The following is a 23,811-nucleotide window of genomic DNA, read 5'->3' on the forward strand; positions in this document are numbered from 1 at the left end:
AAGATACGATGCAGTAAAAAAACACTACTAAAAAGAAGAAAAAGGCAAACATGCACCATCTTCATCGTCGTCATTCACCGCCATGCGAGTTTGGTGGTCAAATGTTTGCCTATCTGGTATGGAAAAAGAAATACTCGGTCTGAAAAATAAAATATCTCGGTCTGAAAAAGACGTGGGTCCAATAATTTTCTTACCTCGTAAGGCGAATATGCTGCACTGTTAATAAACGCTATTAACGCTTCGCTTTGAATCTTATTTACACCGTCTTACTAAAACGTTAAAGTTAATTTCCATGTGATTATCATGTACCGTAATGAGAAAACGCTCTTCTAGTAATAACGATAGGGTGAATTATGGCGAAAAAATAATATAATAAATACGACGGAGTAATAGGTACACAATGTAAAAGCTTAAAATCTAAGTCTAAACTAAGTAGTCGAAATTGGATCCAGCTTTATATAATGCCGTCCCTTAAGTCAGTCATAGACGAAAGTACGCTGATGGGCTGTTGGAGCTGAAGTCCCTGTGCAATTCAAAATGAATAAGTTTACTATGTCACTCATTTTATCGAGTGTTAAAGGTGCGTACAGATCTGGCGAATGCGCTTGTTTTGTAAGCTCGCAAACTGCACACGTGGATTACGTATTGCGATCAGTGCCTTACCTCGAGATTACAGTGAGTTTGCTTTCTTCACTCTTTAGTATGAAAAATTGTATAGCGCTACTAGCGGTCACGAGATGAAGCAACAATTTATATACAAATATTTTATGCTGTCGCTAGTGACAACTGTCACAGTAAACTCATGGTAGAGGCACTGTTCGCGTGCCGTAAGCGCGCCATCTGTGCGCCGCGTGTGACGCGACTACGCTAGCGTGGTACTGGCTTAGGGTCGAAACACAATACTGCGAATCGGCGCGATGCCAATTCGCAACGCAGAAAACTGCGACGCGAATTGCTGCGATGCGATTTCGTGCGGCAAGGCATCTCAGTGACACGGTTCGGGTAACCATTCCTTCGACGATCGTCAATCGAACGAAAGGTATTTTTTAAACTAGGTAGCGACATGGATCGTAAAAAGAGTGTTGCACTGCTGTTATTGATAAAAAAATATAGGAAAAACACTCAAAGAAGATTAACATCGCAGGAATGCACGATGCGGAGCAATTCGCAAATTCTTGCGATGCGTCATGCGAGCTCGTAGATTTTTGCGATGCGACACCGCATGTCAGTTTTGTGGTTCGACCCTTACTAAGTAGAGTCCTCCCACTGCCCGCACCTCACCTTAATTCACTACAGGGCTCACCCGCTCAGTTTGTATATTGTTGGAAAAAGCTTTTTTGGCTAACACAACTTGTATGAAAATTATCTATGATGGTAATTTAAATTTGATTTCATTTTTTATGTAATGCCAACAAATATTTCATTGTATTTCAGCTCCGACACTATACTCCGTCCTTTTTTGTAAAACACAAACTGCTACTAACGTCACTGTTTTGTCCTCTTTTTCTTTACAATTGAAAACTAAAAACAACTTTACAATTGAGAGGAGCAAACTAATTTACACTCACGCGACTTGCAAGCATGCAGTAGGTACTTACACGCAGAATTTGAGGGTTGCGTTGCGTGAGATGCAATGATAGGGCACATTTAACTGCACGTGTGCAGCATGCAGCGCCTATGCAGCGCATTCGCCAGATCTGTAGGTATTGCTACAAATTGATTGCATGACACAGTCAGTTGTGATCATAGGACCATTTTATATTTTAATTCAAAATTATTTTTATATGGCTAGCAATATAAAAAACATATAAAACATTTGTAATAATATTTGTTCTGATCTGGCAAATACGATGCATATACGCTGCGTGCTGCCCACGTACAGTTAAGTGCGCCTCTATTATTGCATATCACGCAATGCTAGTCTCATATTCCGCGTGCAAGTACGTACTTGCGTCTCGCGCGCGTGTAAATTAGTTCATTTTTTTAACAAACCAACGTTTCGGGCTCTCCATACGCGAATTAAAACCGAAAAAATAAATTCATTGTCATTCCAAGGTTAAATTGAAAAGGTTCCTAGCATGAAGCCATTTCTTTACCCTATCTTATATTCTCTTTGTGTTTTATTCTTGTGTTTATTAAAAAGTACTTTGTATTGTAAAATGAAAACATTTCTACTATATCTCTGTTTAATACGATTTACGCACGCACGAATTAACTTCGCAAGTGGAAAATGTAGGTACCATTATTTACGGGCCACGGAAGTAGGGCTATATCCTTTGCGAAATTACATTCACGAATTGAGAAATCGTTTAGTTATTTTTATGTTCATTTGTAGTCATAGCCTCGCAAATTGCCTCATTTCTATACATAGATTTTTTTTTTATTTGTAACAGGCAATTAAACCACGGTCTCATCTGTTGGTAAGCGACAATTAGGTCGAGAATGGAGCTTCTGCTTCCTAAGTGGCTATGAACTTTCACTTTAAAACGACTCCAGTAAGCAGTACTTGCTGAAGTAGGATTTTATGTTGGTAAAAACTTTGTTCGTGTCAAAATTTTGACAACTAAACATTCAAAAATTTCCAGCCATTTAGAAATGAGAAAATAGAAAGAAATAGCAATTGTTATTTTTGTGATGCCACACTTTAGTTTTGCAATACAAATTTTATAAAAGGACTATTTTGCTAAATAAAACGGAAAGATGCCTATTAAGCAACTAACTAGTTGATTGCATGTTTGTAGTTAATGCGTGAAGTCGTAATCAACTTCATTCAGCCGAGACCTCAACTGCATGAAGTTAATAACGGATTCACGCATTAACAGCATGAAATCTATCTCGCTTGCATGAAGTTAACAACGGATTTACGCATTAACTGCATGAAGTATGTTTCCACTTCGTGTATTTAATGCGTGAAGTCTGCAAATATGCAGTTAATCTGTTAGCAGCGTTACTAACTTGCAACCGTCAGTATCTCTAATATTATTCCAGCTATCCAAAAAACAAACCTCAGATATAAATATGAAGTTCATTTTTCTATCCACGGCAGTTTTTACACTATGCCAATATTTCTAGCTCTGGCACGCGGGTGATAACGACGGCAGCTATTGTATCAAAGCAAATCAACCTCAAAAAAGTGTAGCATCGTTTACTGAGGTCTGTCGCGGTAAAGTCCGCCGTAGTCAATTACTCAAAGCAACAAAATAGAGAATTACTCTCGGTAACTACGCAATAAAAGAGAAAACGTTCGTGTATCGAATATCTCTGTTTATGTCTGTCGCCTGCCATTAATTTTTGCTCTATTTTTACGACTGTGTTGTCATTGTAGAAGCGCTCGTTTAATAACGAGTGTTTGTTTCTGTTTGTTACAAAGTTGCAAATTTTGTGATGTACACTTTCTTGTTTTAACAACAATACTGTTAGCTAGGGCAAATAATTTTATTCATTTTTCCCTTTTATTATTTCGATTCAGAATTAATATTTTAATTGAAATGTAAATAAAATGCAACATTTTTATTATATTAAGTGACGGCACGAACAAGTTGCAGTGCCATTCAGAGCTTTAAATCGCAAAGATCTCACGGACACCGCCACTGCGCCCATTACCCTGAGACATAAGTTGTCAAGTCCCACGTGCCTGTAATTTCAACAGGACCCTTCTTACCCTTCTAAGCCGGAACGCTGTAAAGCTCAAATTCCTGCTTGGCCGCAGAAATAGGTAAGGTGGCAGTACTTCCCTGGACGAACTCGTTCACAAGGAGCTCATCATGATTTCAATGTGTTTCTTTACTTAGTACCATGCAAATATCAATTCGTGGTTTTATTATCGTAATTTAATTTGAGACATCAGCTTTTCGGTGAAGGAAAACGAAAAAGGTCAAAGAAGCCCCAACCTAAATTGAGCCAGCGAGTGGCATAAACCCACGCCTGAGAGGAGACTCGAGCCCAGCAGTGGGACGTGTGAACGGATTGATGACGATTATGATGCAAATATTTAATGCGTTGCAATGATAGCATTTCTGTGTTCCAGTTTTGAAGGACTTGTCAACTTATGTCTCAGGGTGACGGGCGCAATGGCACTGCCCCTCAGATCTTTGCGATTTAAAGCTCTGAGTAGCACTGCAAATGTTATGGACAGACGTGTAGCTTACCGTCCCGTCACTGGATACTATAAAAAAAATGCAAGACCGGTCGCTGTGGCGATCTTTGGGGAAGGCCTACGGCCAGCGGTGAACGTCTTTCGGCTAAAACATTCACGATGATGATGAATGTACAATCCTTATCGCTGTATAACGACTTTATTCTATTCAACGTTCGAAATTTTTTCAACATTTTGGTACGTTGCTTTATCGAATGGTTCCAAATAAGAGAGTCTATTTTTACGATTGGCGCTAAATTTCGTTTTAGGATAGGAAATCTTTATAAAATAGGAAGTAAAGATTGAGATGGTCAGCTATTTCCGTTAGTCGAAATTGATGGTAAAACCTACTTTATTGTTTATATTCATTTCTTATATTTATCTCCTTGCGACTTCAGAAACTTCATGTTCTCATTTATATTTGGAAATTCGGTATTTCGGTATTCGGCTTTTGAATACACAGCGCAACTTGAAATGAATTTTTCTTAAAGGCATATTTAGGGTGGAAAAAATCAAAGTGACATGAAGGGTAACTACCTCAATTGCTTTGGATAGCTAATTTTACCTAAAGAAAGCATTCTTCTATTTTTAACCGAGTTCAAAAAAGGAGGATGTTCTCAATTCGACTGCATGTTTTTTTCGTATGTATGTTACGCGATAACTCCGGTATTTGTGCACCGATTTTCATGATCCCATTTAATTTCGAAGAAAGTCATCCACCTCTAAGAGTGGCTGTTCACGCATGAAGATACATTTGTATAAATAGCGCCTAAATTTTATTACAAGGAGCAATTATTTTGATGGCTGATTTTGCTATTCTCTAATTCAAGGCGTTTTTCACTCAATATACTTTGAATAGTGAGAACCGATTTTTATTATCGCCTGTGTCAAGTTCCATATAGTGGCGAACTAGGGTTTTCCGGGTATGCGCACTTTCCGGTAACCGATTTCAATAAACCTTGGCAAACAGATGTAATTCCACGTACTTTTGCGATCGGTTTATTTAGTACTCTGTACTGATATATTATATTATTCCTAATATGAATAACTGCATTCGCTGACTTTTTGAAAAGACTACCTGAGGTGAGTGAATCGAATCAATTAAAGTGCAGCAAATAAACACTCAGTAATTAATTGTCCTAATCGACAGGATCAATGCTAAAGATAAAATAGAATATGTTTATCTCTGGAACAACATTGGGTCTTTATTAGTGAGTATTTATTTTTTGCATTTTTAGCTGGTTGGAATCCCGACTCAGGTACCTAAGCTTCTACATCTGTGAATGCAGTTATTCACATTAAGAAAAATAAAAGAAGGTTTTAAGTAAAATTAAGCATTTAAAGTAGTTCCCCTTCTTGTCGCATTGATTTTTTCCACCCTCTATAAATAAAGCAGAAGAAATTTTAACGATAATAAAATTAATAATAATAATAACGCACACACTCAACATAGTCCCGCATTAGGGAAACCCTGTGTCGCGAGTGCTATGGACACACACATAGACAACCACAAATTACATCCAAACTCACGAGAGAAATAAATGTAGGCCATATAAATATTTCTCCCGGCCCGGGAATCGAACCTGGGACCTCTGCGTGTCAGTCTGGTATGGTAACCGTTCGGCCACGGAGGCAGTCCTTCTTTTTGTTAGTGATTCTATTTATTAAATAAATTAATTTATTTTAAAGCCTGTTGCACCCGTTTTCACCAATGTCACCATCTCTGAGGTCCCGGGTTCGATTTCCGGCCGGGTTAGTATTGAAAAACTAACTTTTCAAAATTGTCTCGGATCTGGGTGTTTGTGATCAGAGCAACGTATGTAATATTGTATAATATGTATTATTATCTAATAATTAATTAAAATACACACAGTGTATAAAACTCAGGTTAAAACAAATAGAAACTTTCTCTACTGTTCAGTAATTAACTCAAAGAAGCAGCACTTACGACCCAGAAGTAACTATTCTTTCACTTGTTCAAGATTAACTGTAAGTTATCCCTTCATGTGATAAACTCACCATTGTACAATATTTTTAAATTTTTTTGTAAATTCTTTTAACTGTGTTGTAATGAAGTATAGTATCACACATTATAGGTAATAAAAAGTAAAAGTATACATATAGGGCTTGCGCAAAACATGTGTTATGTGTTAATTAAAATAAAAATACAATATACTTTCTTATATGTATTTGAAATACGAAATACAAGTTACTTTCATGAAGTGTATAGAATATAAAAGACGAACTACGGTATTGTGTTCTCATTTATTTTAAATTCAAATTACAAAATACAACCACATCGTCACCACTAATCGTACACCACGGAAAACTTGGTATAAATAACAATTTACAAAATTCACTAGTGTTTGACATTTGAAATATCAATTACAAAATAAAATTTTTAGGTACCATAGCATTTATTTTATTTATTTAATAGTTTATTGTACAGGAAAAATACAACAAGTCACAAAGAATACAAGCGAAATTAAAAACAAAAGGTTCTGCTTATTTCTAATAGAAATTTCTTCCTGCAGACCTAAATACAGGACACTATAACTAAAAGAACGGGCATATGTGCACAACAAAACAAGAAAAAAAAATTATAATATAAAAATAATATAAAAATATTAAATTGTTTTAAATTATATAAATACTTAGATAAATACATATTTTATAATATAATACCTAAGATATGGATGAAATAGTAGATAAATAATGCTCTTTAACTCTCACTTTAAAAATAGCTAACGATTTACTTTCGTGAACAGTAATAGGAAGTGCATTCCAAAGTCTGAAATTCGAAATACAAATAAAAATGCGTATTTGTAATTCAAATATTGCCCAACCTTGTCTGTATACAGGCGTATGATAATGGATAAAGTGCCTTTTATTTTTGAACTCTTAAAATAGAGTGACTAGTATTGCACAAAATAAATAACAATAGAATTTTAACATGACGAATAAAATACTTTGATAGATTTCTATTATGTGGCGCTACAACTAAAATGTCGTTAAAACCAAATCATGTAACGAACGCATAGAAGAATTCGAAAAGACTGCTGATTCGATGTTGGTAGAGCAGTCGCCCTGGTATGCAAGTTCGAGTCCTGTCCGATGGAAGGAATTTTTCTAACAAACTAGTGGAGTAATGTCAATAAAAATAAATGAATATCATGATAGTAAAATATTAATTACAATCAATATTACAATTATATTTTCATCAATATACGTACTAGAAAAATATTTTATTAAATTGAAATTAATTTCATAGACCTTTAAACTTGACTGTCTATTATATTTACGAGGCACTTAACAAGAAGGTGATTTTAATGTCAAAGGTCCTGTATTTATTTTATAGCCCATTGATCTTAGATGTCAGATATTTTGTTAAGGACGAACATCAAACGTTTGGAATTATTTTGACTGAATAAGTCCAAAGAGCCGAAACGTAGCGTAGTTGGATCTGAGGAAGGAAAGGCCTAGTTAGTCAGGTATTCAATAAATATGTAAACGTGGACTTGGCGCCATCTTATGCAGATATCTGTTCTTGGTAGATAGCGAATTAAAACAACGCACCGAGCACTGTTTTATATTGCCACGCGGTAACTACCGACAGAAGCCGTGATATCCTAATATAATAATAAATAATATAAAAAATCATTTATTTCGACCAACATGGATCATACATTAAAAAGATTTAATACAATTAAATTCAAAAATAAATATCATAAAAGATCAAAATCGAAATTAAAAATAAATATTAATAGAATAAAATTACAATTAGAATACTATTTTAGATTTAGTCAATAGATGCACCATGTTAGTAGCAGTATAGCTTCTTGTGAAAGGGTTCATCCAGGGAACTACTGCCACCTTACCTCTCTCTGCCGACAAGCAGTAATGTGTAGTAATTGCGTTCCGGTTTTGAAGGATAAAGGTGCTGGTGAAATTACAGGCACATGGGACTTGTCAACTTAGGTCTCAGGGTGACGGGCGCAATGGCAGTGACCCTCAGATCTTTGCGATTTAAAACTCTGAGTGGCATTGCAACTGTTATACGTAGGCGAGTCGCTTACCGTCAGGCGCACGACTTGTTCGTCCTATGAAAAAAATGTTACAATAGTTCATATTGACAGTCAATGCTTTGACCTACCTCTCTCAAGCAGAAACTGCGGGTTCGGTTCAGTGCGTGTACCTCTGAGGATCACCTCTATTTAATTTTAAGTTCATCATGAGCTAAGGAAAACATCGTGAAAACCTTCGACGTACAAGGGTCATCGACCCTCAGAAAACGCGTGATATCCCCAACCCGCATAAAGTGAGCTTAGTGGACTACGGCCTAAGCCCTCAACTGAGAGGAGAGCCGTGTTTAGCAATGAGACGTAGGTATAAATTGGTTTATGAAGACCCATGGAGTGAAGCCGGGAAAATGCCAAATTGACCCAGATTATGGGAGAACGTGCGCCATTATGCAGACGATAAAGGCTTATTTCCGAATTTAAGATTAGGACAAGACTAATTTCATGACATCTTTCCGTGCTGAAAGGGAAGTTACCCGATTGTTAAACTAAACACAGGGTCATGCCGTTCTAATCGGGATGCATCCAAATATTCTTCCGAAGGCTGAGGGAAACGAAACACTTACTTCCGAGAAGTATTTTAGAGTATTATTATTTAACCTTCCAGCGGTCGCGCGCGGTCTCAGAGACCGAAGCTACCTTATTTTAGTCATTTTACAAAAACTATAAACAATAAACGGTTGCGCGACCGTGATATCCTCGAGGGGGTGAGGTACTTCCCCTTAGTAGCCCTGTGATGTTCGTCACAAGCGCACATGTGTCTTTATTTGTGTTTGCGATCTCAGATTCCGCGCGCGACCGGTCGTGTGCCAGAAAAATGCATGCAATGAAACTGAAACCTGGGTGAGTATTTCATGTTATTTGTACTGTATTACTTACTAAACTACATTATTTTATGTAATATGTATTAAATTATTCATTATTTTACTGTTTGTTGTAGACACAACATGAGTTACAAAGAATCAGAATGGCCTGTAGAGGAGGCGGAAACAGAAGATGAAGATTTTGATGATGTCAAACCATTGCTACTGATAATCGTACTAACTGCTCCTAAAAAACTTAGAAATTTCTTAGAAAATAAACCCAAACGCCATTTTTATTGACAAAACGCCGTATTAAAAACTTAAGTGGTCAAAATCAAAGATACTTTTGTAGCCTACGACTACATGTAGAAGCCGTTATGCAACAAAAATTGCTCTCCAGATGCTTAAACCGCTATTATACATAAGATATAAGATATCTCTAGATCTAAGATAGGCAGTAATTTCCATTATTTGTAAATGTGTTGGCTGGGTTACGTGGCCGTGCCATGACACGCATTTATATCAAATTCTTGTTAAATGACATCATGTAACAAGAATTTGATATAAATCACAAAATTAGATGGGCTTATAAACTCGTAATTTACGACTAAAAACTTCATGCCTAAAATTTCTAAGACTATAAAAAAAAATCTATGTAAACCATTGCCACAAGAAACATAATGTATTTCCTTATATAAAAAGTTTTAAAACGCCCTACAATTATTCCAAACGTTTCATGTCTCGCTCGCGTACCCACGCTCACAATGCGACAAAGAGAGATAATATTATTAAATACCTAACGCAATTGCGTATCTGGGTGAATCATTGCTTCTGATCTAGAACGTTCTGATTATCAAATTTGGGTATATAAATCTTTAAATAAAAAAAGATGTCAAAAATTAACATTTTAATTTAAGAACGACATTTTTAAATTCCTTTAAAATAGAAACAATATCATAAATGTTTTAAATACTTAATTCCCAAATTGCAAAAAAATATATAAGGGACCTTCCACACTGCCAAGGAATATCTCAGCAAGAGTTTTACAAGTAATCAGTCCCGGGATCATACGATACTCGCATTTGTGCTCATTCGGGTTACGTTTCTACTTTAAACTGACCCCGCGTTCAGATGTTACAAATCTTTTTGGCGAGGTGTGATCTCACTGAGGGATCTTGTGATGCGATATCAATATTTTCGTAAAGTTACGTTATCTCTGATTATTAATTTTTAGCAAGGTACGAGAAAATTCGTTACGAAATGTGTCAGCACCATTGATCGCATAACCACTCGTCTGAAGAAATCACTCGTCTATGTTTGGTAGCAGCGGCCATCTTGGATTCACCACATCGAAATGTTTTCGGTCTCGGATGAATATAACCGGGGTCCATAAATTTTTTTTGTTTATGAACCACACTCATGCTGTCTAGCGGTTACCTCATACACTCTGATTAATATGAAGTGGAACTTAATGGAAATGATCACATTTCTTAATTTAACCCATCGAGTCGTTAAATTCATCTTTTAAAATTATTGCTGCATTAATTGTGGTTGACAGTATATCAGACTTTCAACAATTTCGCCTAAATTCGACTGACTATAACTGTTTTACTGATCATTTTTTTATATGTATATGACTTCGCTCCAAATTTAAAGTTTCTACAATTAACTAGAAATACTAAATTTCGGATAATAGGGTTATATTGCCATGTTTTTATCAGTGTTAAAAGTAACGGTATTCTGATTTCATTATTTCGTTATATAACCTTATACTCGTAGACATACAAAATTACAACTGTGTCTGTCAAAGTAATTTTGGGTTGTAGAGCTTTGCAATATCTCGAAATAGTCAGCAAGAAGATGCAGCACATTGTCAGTGCATCGTCTTGCTGATTCTAAACGTCTCGATTCCGAAGGATCGATGGACATGTCGTTGAATACATTACAATAGCGATTTTTTCCTAATTGAATAGCAATAAATTAAATAGTATTTTGATTCATCAAAAACTTGGTTACTTGAGTTTTACATGTGTGTGTACACATACAGTCTGTACTGTATTAATTGGAAATTTTTCCAAAATATCAACTTGGACAATTTTTTCGAATGTATGGCATCGTAGTTGCGGGGTGCATGGGGACATGTAGTATTTTATTGAAAAAACATTTGCATAACTTTATTATGCTGCAATGTAAACAAATGTGAACCGCTATCAGAATTTTGGACAGGGTGGGAATCTAATTTCATCAATTAAAATTATTATTACAATATCGCGCATATTATTCTCTCATTTAGGTTATCCGTCGGGGGCACGATAAGTTTCCGGAATGAATAAGAAAAAGCACTACAAAGGGTCAGAAATGAATGTATTGTTTTTCTCAAAATATTCTCCGTTAGCGTTAATGCACTATTTCATACGAATGAACCAATTTTGAAAACATGTATAGCACTTCTCCGTGACAATCTCTGAAACATATTTTTCATACTCTTCGACAGCCTCTTCAGGTGACGAAAATCGTTGACTGCGTAACTGGTTCTTAATTTTTGGAAATAAATAAAAGTCACAAGGTGCCAGGTCTGAACGCGGAATAACTCATAAGGTCAACGTTGTTCACCTTCAAAAATTAATTTGTCTGTCTGACCGTGTGAGAACTGGTATTATCGTGGTGCAAGATGATACGGCGTTTACGGTTATTTTTACGGAGTTTGTTAATAACTTCCGGCAAACAAATGGTCGTGTACCAATCACTGTCCACGGTACAACGATTCTCCAAAGCAACAGTAGTCACGTGTCCAGTTTTATTAAAAAAAGAAGCAATCATCCGCTTAGAGGCACTTTGCACGCGTGCCACTTTGGTTGGTTTCGGCTCATGTCGAAAGACCCATACGCTCGATTGCTGCTTTGTTTTGGGATCGCAACTATAAATCCATGTTTTGCCACCTGTTACTATGCCCCATACCAAATTTGACGCCCCTTCGTTGAATTTGGTAAGCATGGCATTGCACCAAGCGACGCGATCCGTTTTTTGATCTTCAGTCAAATTGTGTGGGATCAACCGAGACCACAGCTTTTTCACACCCAAATGTTTGTATAGTATGGATTGTATTTAATTCATGTCTATGCCTAAAGATGCTCGAATCTCATGGTACGTCACACACCTGTCTGTTTCGATGATACGGCGCACAGCATCGATGTTTTTGTTGTTCACAGCAGTGGACGGGTGACCATCACGAAATTTGTCAGTGAGATTCACACGACCGCGTTTGAATTCTGCAAACCAGCTATAAATAGTCGTCCTGCATGGTGTTTCATCGCCAAAAGCAGTTTGAAGCCGAGCGAAGCTCAGCCGACCTGTTCAATTACACTTAAAGTCGTAGAAAATCATACTACGAAAATTTTCACGAGTTAAACCCATGGTGATGTAGACAACCAATTTCTAAAATGACGCCACAATGTAAAAACAAGTGACAGTCAGATGAAACAAACTGTATTCTACAGCCAAAGAGTTCCATTTTCAAATGTTGTAATTACTTTTTAAATATTGTTTATGTAAGTGGCCAGTTCCGGAAACTTATAGTGCGCCCTATGTAGAATAACGTGTTATAATATAATTAAATATGATCTTATTGTTTCAGTAACTTTCTGGATCCTGGCATTAGACCACGACTTACGTTTGGTCCGCGGAGAGTTGGCATATGTGGCGCTTAAGGATCCTGCGGGAACTAAAGTCGCTATTTGGGAAGAACTGTCCATGGACGAGGGTGAGTATACGAGTTCCTCGTATTTCTATAGATGATTTTTTAGTCACATCGCGTTCATTATCTAACAAAACCGAGATGTATTTGAGTAATCTCAATTATTAAAGTATTTTGTTATTTTAACATCTTCATGCTGCCTAGTCAAAATATTAGCGTTTTCCTCTCCACTTTGTAAATGATAATGGACCATAAGGGTATAGTGTCAAAATGACAGTGAGCAACCAACATATTGATCTACACATATAACAAGATACAAAACGTTGAAAAGTTTCGTCAGTGATTGTCAAAGTTTTTTTTTTAATTTGCTTGCCATTTTAAACTGGTTTTGAGCTGGTTGTAAAGAAAATTAGCTAGCGAGGAGGTAGGAGAGATCTTCCATCTTCACCACGATTCTGGCAAAAACTTCCTCCATTCTCATTAATAATTTCATACACGTTATTTTAACATAAAACAACTGCCTAACTTGAAAGCAACCTGAAGTCAAAACTTGTACATTTTTGAAACTCATTTCTGAACGTCAACAATTGAAATATACAGAATATGTCGCACGTTACACAATCAATGTATCACTAAACTAAAATCTGTTTTTTTTTGAAATTTTAAACAGATTATCAGAATGGTTGTTGACTTCCGAAAGTTGACTTTTTCGTGAAGTGACTGCAATGGATTCAACATATTATATATTTTTAAGGTCGTCTTTGTACGATATAATAATAATTTACTCAATCTTAGGTTTAGCGTGAAATATCAAATCCTGTGCATCTCATTCCTGGAATTCACTCGCAATACTATTTAAGGCAAAATATTTTAATGCAAGCCTACATTGTAGGAGGTGAAGTGTGGGGGACCGTCGAAGGAGGCCTTCAGTTGAAAACCAAAATTTAACAGGTTTTCTGGACTACTTAAAGAGAATCTCTATATAAAAATTATGTTCAAAGTTAAATATTTAAGTCTTGTAAAGGAAGGGAGTCTCCCTCTTCCCTGCGTTCAGGTTACGCAGCTCCAGCCAGAAATATTTATTTTTCACCTTGTATGGCGCCAATACAATTGCACCCTATATGCGGAAGGTCCGGGCCGTTGTTCCCAAAACGGGACTCGACTCCTGGAAACCGTTCCGCGAGATGATGACTGTCACCCTATATGCGCATCAATAATAGAAGGACCTGATAGCAGTTCCCAAGAAGGGAACTCTTGGTTAGCCGAACTGAGCTCTCGGTATTCTCCGATTCCTACCCACATTAACAAAATTGTTTTCGAGTAGTCACCATTCGAGGGAAACTCTTAACACCGCGATTCAGAAATAACGCCAAATGGGTCAATGCCATCTAGCGGATCCTTATTGAACTAAAAGTGAAAAGTCTAATACATAAAGTAGGTTTGTTACACTCTTAAATAATTCGCTTTAGATTTTTATTTTAGTCTGTTTCCAGGATTTTATATGATCGGGTGAAGTACATCCTATCGTGTAACAAATTAGCACATTCTAGAGAATATCTTTAGGAGTATTGTAAATTTTTTATAAGACCGTATTTTAACAGTAAATACCTAAATCATTTGATCTAGCAAAACAGTTTCCCTGTTTCTCCTCTGGTGACGCCTTAATTACTCCGCTGATTGGGCGACCGAAACAAAATGATTAAAGATAACGACGAAATATTTTGTTTTTAATGTAGCCGTTTGTGGTTACCAATAGTCCCAAAGGCATTATTATTCAAAATAGGTTTTCTTGAAATCGAATCAGATTCCAGGAAAGGCCTTGAGCGAACACGAGAAGGCTTTTACAGTGGAAAAGATCACTTTGTTTATGTTACGTGTTCCTCGTATAAGGAAATGTGAATGAAAACCTTTGGCGGTGAATATAACAACCTTCATATGTGTGCTGAACAACGTGACCTGTAGATGACTGCTAGTGATTTGTTACGCACGGTTATGTAAGCCAAGAAACACACGGAATATGAAACTAAATGTTGGAGTGAATAAGCGTCATATCGTCACTTGAGATTGAAATTTTGGCCTAGCGTGCATCTATTTTACTTTCTTAATCTGCTTTGTTCTTAGTACTGGTAATAAATTCATAATGGTCGTTTTTTTGCAATTACTGTCATCTCTTTTTTACTTTTACTAAAGTGGTACTACATTATCAGATCCGGTCCCAAAACACTCCCCTGGGGTACTCCTAATACCGACCGTAATGTCGTCGTTGTCTTTTGGGCTTTGTGAGATGTATATAAATATAAAATATTTTTCTGCAGGCACAAAAGAGAAAAAATCAATGTTTTTGGATTCGGCCAGGTCAATGGAGTCCCATTACCTTTTCATAAAATGATGTAGCTGGCCAACGTATGAGCAAAATTATACAAAGAATCGATTTGCTGGCATTTTAAGCACCCTGCGGCATGTGTTACCATAAAAATAAAGTAAAAGATATAAATTATTCAATTCATAAATTATATTCCCCAAAAAAAACTAATAAATAATAATTAAACAATAAATTTACTTCAAACGTAATAATTGATGTACATTATACACCCCTTTATTAGAGGAAACTCGTGTCTAACAGTGTGACATATATGGGTTTGATAAAGGTTCAGTAACACCCTTTATTAACGAGTTTCACGCACACTCGTAAGTAACGTCACGCTGTAGCATGAAAGCTCCACAATCTACTTATTACACAAACTAGTGGACGTAATGGCACCGCCGGTGTACAGCCGGGTAGCTGCTGGATAACGTGCGAAGTGCACCATCAAGGAAGTCATTCATATTCCTCGTCAAAACGTGGCTTGTTGAGTAATCACTCTACGTGTTTGATATAATAATAATTGGTGATTAATTGAAATTGTATTAATAAATAATTCACTAATTTACTGTAAAGAGTTTGACTAATTTCTCGTCTGCGCAGAATGAGTTTTTCGAGTAGCCTATTTACTTGAGAAATGATTGTTTCTCCATACAAACTTCCTTCTCTCAAATTAGGCACATGGGATTTGGCAATTTATGTCTCAGGGTAACGAGTGCAGTGGCACTGCCCGTCAGATCTTTGAAACCTAAAGCTCACGTGTGGCACTGCAACTGTTATGGACAGGCGTGTAGCTTACCATCAGGTGCATTTGTTCGTCCAGCCACTTGATATCATAAAATAATACAGTGTGCGGAACAATTCAGTTTATTTTGAAAGTGCTAGGTTAAAACCCCCGACACAAAAAGAAGGGAGTTATAAGTTTAAAGACTTTGACTGTCTATCTGTTTGTCTGTGGTTTCGTAAAATGATACATTTTATCTCTTACGCCGAAACAAGTTTAATTTTAACTTCAAATAATTAGACATTTTGGTGTACTTTATTTAAAACTCAAACTCAAACAACCTTTATTTCATATGTAAGCAAATTTCACTTGAAATCGTCACTTTGATTAAATTCCACTACTCATTCTTAAGACAGAATCTCCTGAGAAAATTGAGTAAATAACTCTAGGGATTTTCTAAATAAACATTTGTACGCATTTGTAATTTACAAAATTTATAAATAATATAGATTTTGAGTACACCATGTAACACGCTTCTTGTACTGGGATATTTATATATTAATGAGACTCAGTGTTTATTGGAGAGATTTTATCTTTATCACTGACCCTACCGATTAGCACAATAAAATAGAGATTTTTGCATTTTTAATTGCTTCGATTCCTGCTCAGGTAAGCTTTCTAAAAAAATTATAAATGTTAGTAGTTAGTTATTCATATTGAATGTTTCCTTAAAGTAAAATTAGCTATCCTATTCATTTAAGGTAGTTCCCCTTCATGCCCCATTGATTTTGTCCACCCTGTATATATGTAAAGTGTACTATCAATGCCTAAACCCTTTTTATTTGAGACGACCTTTGCCACTGAGATGTTTATAGGTTGGAGCACTACAGATATGAAATCTACGTTATGATCTACCAACGAAAATTATTGTCGCAAACAATCTGTAAAAGATATAATATTTTCAGCTTGTGAATACATACTTGAACTTGCAATGCATTAAAAATAATATCACTTCCTTTCAAAAATATCAGTTTACCAGCAGAGTTTTCATAAAAGAATTTTCTACTCCAGCGAACTACAAAAGTCTTGAAAGCCTTTTCGTGTCACGTTCCATGGAAACCCGTGTCACATTTTGATAGATTAGATTTAGAATGATTGACTTATAACTGACGAATATTATTGGATATGTTGTTACTTGAGAAAACTATACAATTGCGGGATCGTGTTGGATTACAGAGGTTACTTTAGGGATATAAAGTTACCGGAATACCTTAGGGTTATGTTGGAAAGTTAGAAGGTAATAAATAATATAAAAAATATCCGATTTACCGTTGTTTTTCGAACATTATCACCTAAATAAATACACATGTATTATTATTAGCCCATTTATATGTCCCACTGGTGGGCACGGGTCTCCCGCCACGCTGACCCAACGCGGGTTGGGAACTTCACACACGTTAACGAGGGTTAAGGACCTTCTTCGATGTCCAGGTTTTTTCACGATATTTTCCTTCACCGGAAAGCTCATGATTGAAATTTAATTGAGATTAATTCCGAATAATCTCAGTACAGAGTAGTAATCAAACTGGCTTTCTAAAGTTCGGGGAATTACATCTATTTGCTCAATTTTATTGAAATCGGTTACCCGAAAGTGCGCGAAACAGGATTCATCCCCTAGTTTACCACCCTCAGAGGGGGAATATTTTCTTCAAATTTAATTGGGACCAATACCAAGGTCTTTCCAACAAAAAAAAAATCAAAATCGATTCATAAGCGCCGCCGGAGTTACCGCGTAACATAGATACATACACAAAATTGAGACCCTCTCCTCCTTTTTTTGAGATCGGTAAAAAACTCCAGAGATGGCGAGCACGGATTTGAACCTACGGCCTCTGCTGGAGAGGTGGTAAGTCAAAACATTAGACCGCCACGGCTTTTTAAAATTCACTTTAAAATATATATATCAACAAATATGGAATTCTTTTACACATTTCTTTAAAGTAAATGCATCTCGTATATGGAATAAATTGCCTGCTAGTGTACGTGATAGTAACATCTTTCAAACACAAATTAAAAGTTTACTTCTAGTTAAAAGTAACATAAATATAAACAAGTAATTTGTTTAAATTATAATATATATTCTTTTTTATGTCTTCAAGTTACGGGAGGGACAAGGCGGACGCCTAGTGGTCGTTGCCACTCAGAATTTTAAACCGCAAAGATCTGAGGAGCACTACCACTGTGCCCGTTACTCTGAGACAAAAGTTGACAAGTATCATGTGACTGTAATCTCATTAGCACCCTTGCCCTTCAACATCGAAACGCAGTAATGCTGATATTACTGCTTGGCGACAGAAATAGGTAAAGTGGCAGAATTTTCCTGAACTAACTCTTTCACAAGGACCTCTATTGCTACTTGAATGTATTTATTATTAGTGTATCTATCTGTCATATGTATGTTATCATTATTTATAATTAATATTCACATTTAAATTTTTATAAATTTGTTATACAATGATTAGTACCGCATACTGTCTACACCACGGCTAGGGTTGGCTGGAAAAGATCTCTTTTAGAGATAGCTCACCTTTGTATATATGTCCTTTGTAACATATATTGTAAGTATCTTTTCTTTGTGCAATAAAGAATTTATAATTTAAGTATAATGAAACTTTAAAAATACGGTGTAACGTATCTAACATTTTTTTATTGCTCTACAAAACTGTTGGATATTATATAGTCAATTATTCCATGGTCTGTAAAACAATAATTTGGTATGTTTATGAATTAAATTTCCTGAATACTGTATTTCTTTGACGTAAATACATATTAAGATAGGCAAAGAATAAATATTTTAAAAATCAAAGTAGGATTCGTAACAGATATGCAGATTTGAACTGTAAGTCGGGTAAAATTATATACATTAACGTTATAGTATTATATTTCCTCGCTCACTAATAACTTAACCACAGAACTAACTAAAAGATATATAAATAATCACTAAAGTAAGTAAGTAAGTAAATTCTTTATTTCCTCCACAAATTTGTAACAATTTAAATGAATTAATAGTAGTGTATATGTTACCGGAAATGTATGTAATCCAATTCCTAGGAAATGTATGTAATTCCTAAAATCGCACGGAAATGTGTAAAATAAATTATATTAGACACATTCCTAGAAACGAATCGGATTATTTAGGTTAAGTTAGGTTTTTTTTTATACAAACGCGGAAGCCCCTCTGGGCAGAAACGAATCGGATTATTTAGGTTAAGTTAGGTTTTTTTATACAAACGCGGAAGTCCCTCTGGGCAATGAGTGCTTTAATAAAAAATATTATTCTCATTTTAACAACGTGTTTTATTACAGAAAGCATTATTTTTATACATTTCCTAATACGATATTGGAATTATATACAATTCCTAGGAATTGTACACATTTTCTAGGACATTTTGTAACAAATAGTTTTTGAAACAATATTTTATACATTTCCTAGATAGCTTCGGAATTGTATACATTTCCTAGGATTTGTATACAATTCCTAGATTTCATACATTTCCGGTAACATATATACGAAAATTTGTAGAGCCTGGAGCCTAAACTAGGATAACCTGTGTTTTAGATCATCAGGCCTCCACCTCCCGAATTTCTGATCAATAAATCAGTATAGAAACAAATTGTATAATAAAAAAGAAAAGAGAAAAGAAAAGATAACAAAATAAAAATATGTGAGAGTGCGTGTAATGTGTTAGTGCGTGTAATGTGTTAGTGCGTGAGATGTGTGAGTGGGTGAGTGTGATGTGTGCGTGAGTGCGTGTGATGTGTGTGTGAGTGCGTGTAATGTGTGTGTGCATTAGATGAGTGCGGGCTTGTGTACGTGTGAGTGTATACATTTTTGCGCGAGTGTGCGACCTGTGTAAGTTTAGACGATGAACTTTACGAGCGAGTGAGCGTGTTTGAATGTATGAGAAAAAGTGTATGAAGTCGAACTGTGATTGCTACACTAATATGTATGAAACTACGGATTACATATTTAACGGACCATCGAAAAAATATCATTAAAAATAAAAAGACAGCGTATACTGAGTATATTTTGAATATACTTTGGCACCAGAGATAGCCCTACGTTCAAAATAAAATGGGATCGGATTCGGTAAAACTGCCATCCACTATTCTGGTACCTAATATGTAATACAAAACTAAGAACTTATAACCAATAGGTTTTCAGTATCCTTGTAATTAATCCTTGGAATCACTACAATGCATATATCTGATAGATAAATGAATAAAATACATGTATTACATATAATACATATACATATTATATAATACACTTATAATATTTAATTTCATTCGTACACACTTTCACCACAAGATTACAAATCCACACACATCAATAAGTTAAGTTTACAAATCTCAATAAGTTTAAAAAAAATTATTTATATCCTGTTCATTATTCCTTGTATAACGTGTTACATTTTTTTTTTCTATTATTATTGTTGTTGTCCTATTCTTATAGGAGGTCTCTAATTAAGCACACGGAGAATCACTGACTCTCATGTCACAGGTTGTCCTACTTTGAGAGTCAGGGACCACGTTTTGAAGTTTTCTTGACCTATTCTTAGTAATAAGTGTTTATGTAAACTTGGTTCTTGAAATAAAAATACATATATTAAAATACAAAAAAAAAAAAATACAAATTTAGATTCAATAGCCAGTCAGCTATTATTTTTTTACAATTATATTCATTTAATGGATATATATTATTCACTGTATTGCACTTGTTGTATAGATACGAACCAAGAAAATAAAAAAATCTTTTGGCAAATGATATTTTACATATTTTACTTGTACAGACAAGATCATATCTTTTCTTAATTTGTGAAACGGTGGGATCGTACGTCAAAAGAAAGTGTTTTTTAAGTATAGTATTAGCGATGAATAACTGGTGTACTGATAGAACCTTACATTCTTCATAGAATTTAGACGTCGGCAATGCAAACAATTATTTTTCTAAAACAAAATCACTAGCACACTTGATCAATTTCACCTGTCAATAATTTCAACAAAAATAAATTGTGTAATACTACCAATTTTAAGATGTCACATTTCCAGTATAAGTTTGTTGTCTTAAAGCAATAATGTAACTTACACTCGTTATCAAAGCAATGAAGCAGTCTTCCCTTCTCGTTTGCGCTTGCTAATTACTCCAAATCTCTCATCAATCGCAATGAAGTTAATTAAAACGATACGTATTGAAGTTCGTATTTACACAGGAGTGAAAGAGACAGTTGTTTAGTAGGCAGTATTTCACTGTAGCATGTATATTTCACAATAGTCAGCTTGATTCGTCTGATAAAATAATCAGGCGTTATGTTTGGGAAAGTGGGCGTAAAGCGCCAGCATTGTCTGATAAAATGATGAAGTTGTTGATGTAGATTAGTGCATAGTATTGAAGAAAACTCAAGTCCGGGAGTGTACATTTATAAACTGAAATCAACTTTGCATGGCTCGGTGGCCTAAGACACTCATGAGTCCGTGCTCCGATGACTCGCGCTCGGCTCGACTCAGGCACGGACTCGAGTCTAAAAAGAACTTGAGTCGTAAACCTAACTCGAGTTTTGAACAAAACTCAAGTTCGAAAACTCGACTTAAAGCGACTTCTACAGCACATAGTCTCGAGTACGACAAGCAGGGTTTAATTTTACTGAACAACCCATAAATTAAATAAAAACCAATAACCCAATATGGTGATTTAAAAAATATATTAATACTTAATTATATTACGGTAATTATACTACAGTTTTACACACCACACTACAACACCGCTCAGTAATTACTTACCAGTCTCAAGCTCGGCTCGTTACATAAACAGACTCGAGCACTAAAGTCGAACTCGAGTCTATTCGTAAACTCGATAGGCTCGTAATACATCGATGTATGTACACAGAGACCCCGCTGCTCCGAGTCAAGTCTTGTGTATTGGAGTCGAGTCCTAAAATGTAGACTTTTTAACACTAATTGTATATTAAGCCTCGATTAACTTATTTATTCCGGTAGAAAAGGTGTTGGAATTTTCACCACTGTTGTGTACACGTCATACTGTGCATCATAGCGGCCATTGCTCTTACATGTACTAACGTTATAGGTACTATATATATCCACCACGGATATCCATAACGTAACGTAACGATTGTTTTTAAGTCCATAACCGTTACAGTGTCGTCACTCCGCCTATCACCTTGAGATTTAAGTTGACAAGTCCCATGACACTGTAATTTCACCAACACCGTTACTCATCGAAACCGGAACGCAATAATGCCCTGACCACACAGAGGCGGCCGCAGAAGCGTTCCGGGCGCGGGAATTTTCGTGATGTAACCCTGCTACACAAAACGCACGGAGGGGTTTCCCGCGCCCGGAACGCTTCCGCGGCCGCCTCTATGTGGCCTGACCATAATACTCGCATTGCTTGGCGGTAGAAACAGGTAACGTTCGAGTACTTCCCTGGACAAATTCTTCCATAAACAGCTCTACTGCTACAATAATCTACTGCTCTACTATTAATACGTTAACGAAACAAAGCAGCAAGCCAGTTTTAATTTGATAAATTTGTCTTTATAGAGACATTAGGTAAATGTGACAAAATAGAGCACACTTATTATACTAACATTATTAGTAAGAAGTGATTTAAAGAATGTAATTTAACTACTTTAAGTAAATAAACTGTACAATCAAGAGGGGGGACCAGGATACCTAATACACAGGGTATCCTAGTTTAGGCTCCTGTCTCTCACAAAATTGAATATTGAAACTCTATACTATAGCTATCTGATGTGAGAGAAAATAAAAATATATTATTATTATTAGTACCTATAAAATACAGATTTAGTTTCATACACCTGTGTATGTGAAGCAAAATCTGATATTACAACCAACAACTCAAAACAATGTAGGTATAAGTACAAAATCTAGTAGTTCTTCATACTTTGCCAAAGTGCTCGAGATCATGCAGCTGCAAAACTTTTTAAAAAGCGTAAAATCTTAAGTCTCCCATGTCTATAGATACAGGCGACAGCGAAGTATACGTAACTTAATTTACACTGTTTCCCTCTTATTTCGTTTCCCACACGTTGCAATTGGCACAATATTAACGTAAGCTATAAAAACAGACTGTCCAAGTCTAGCAAGCCATTTAAGGTCGCGGCGTAAGGCTCCCTAGATATACATAAAACCCATTCTCGTAATAGAGAAAACCCACAATAGAGAATTTTCTTATGATATCGAACAGCGTCGAGCTTTTATTATGCTCAGAATCTCATATTAGACATAAGTCGACCCTTAGCGCTGGACAAGCAACGAATGGTCGAAAGTTCTAGAGATAAAGATGCCACTTACGAAGTCTTATGAAAACAAGACATATGCAACATAGTGGGTACATTGTTATCTTTGGATGTGTTTGTTGTTGTTTTTTTTATTATTTCCGTTACAGAAAAGGTAAAAGGTTTAAAACCACACAGTTAAGTCTTGGTGAATAGGCTTACGTCGAGATTCGGTCCGTTGTACATATTTTATAGGCATTAAATCTCGTCTTCGGTGGGTCATCACATCAGAGTGGGGTCAATTCCACGGAATAGAGTTCCTATTTCGGGTAATTTGTCAATTTCGAATGTATCCAAATCCATTCTAAAGAGTACTTTTTAGGAACAGTAGATCTCCTTGTGAAAGAGCTCGTCCAGGGAAGTACCCTTCCTTACCTATCTTAACTATTTCTCTAATATGAGCGTTACTGCGTACCGAGTTTGAAGGGTAAGGGTGCTAGTGAAATTACGGGCACGTGGGACTTGTCAACTTATGTCTGACGGGCGCAGTGGCACTGCCCCTCCAATCTTTGTGGTTTAACTGCAACTGTTATGAACAGGCGTGTCGTTTACCACTAGCCTCACGATGTGTTTGTTCTGTCACTTGGTACTATAAAAATTTATTTAATAATTTAAATAAATTATTAACTTAAATT

At 35.8% G+C, this 23,811-nt stretch overlaps 1 protein-coding gene across 1 annotated transcript in view; it reads left to right on the plus strand.

Moving 5' to 3' along the window:
* Nucleotides 1-23,811, plus strand: part of LOC113240464 (alpha-2-macroglobulin-like protein 1) — a 76,006-nt gene that overhangs the window by 3,300 nt on the left and 48,895 nt on the right. Inside the window, exon 3 of the mRNA XM_026477775.1 lies at nucleotides 12,652-12,777. Coding sequence (XP_026333560.1) covers nucleotides 12,652-12,777 — 126 coding nt within the window. The remainder of the gene's footprint in view (nucleotides 1-12,651; nucleotides 12,778-23,811) is intronic.

The sequence above is a fragment of the Hyposmocoma kahamanoa genome, unplaced genomic scaffold, assembly GCF_003589595.1.
Source record: "Hyposmocoma kahamanoa isolate Upper Pololo Valley unplaced genomic scaffold, ASM358959v1 138, whole genome shotgun sequence".
NCBI classification, from domain to species: Eukaryota; Metazoa; Arthropoda; class Insecta; order Lepidoptera; family Cosmopterigidae; genus Hyposmocoma; species Hyposmocoma kahamanoa.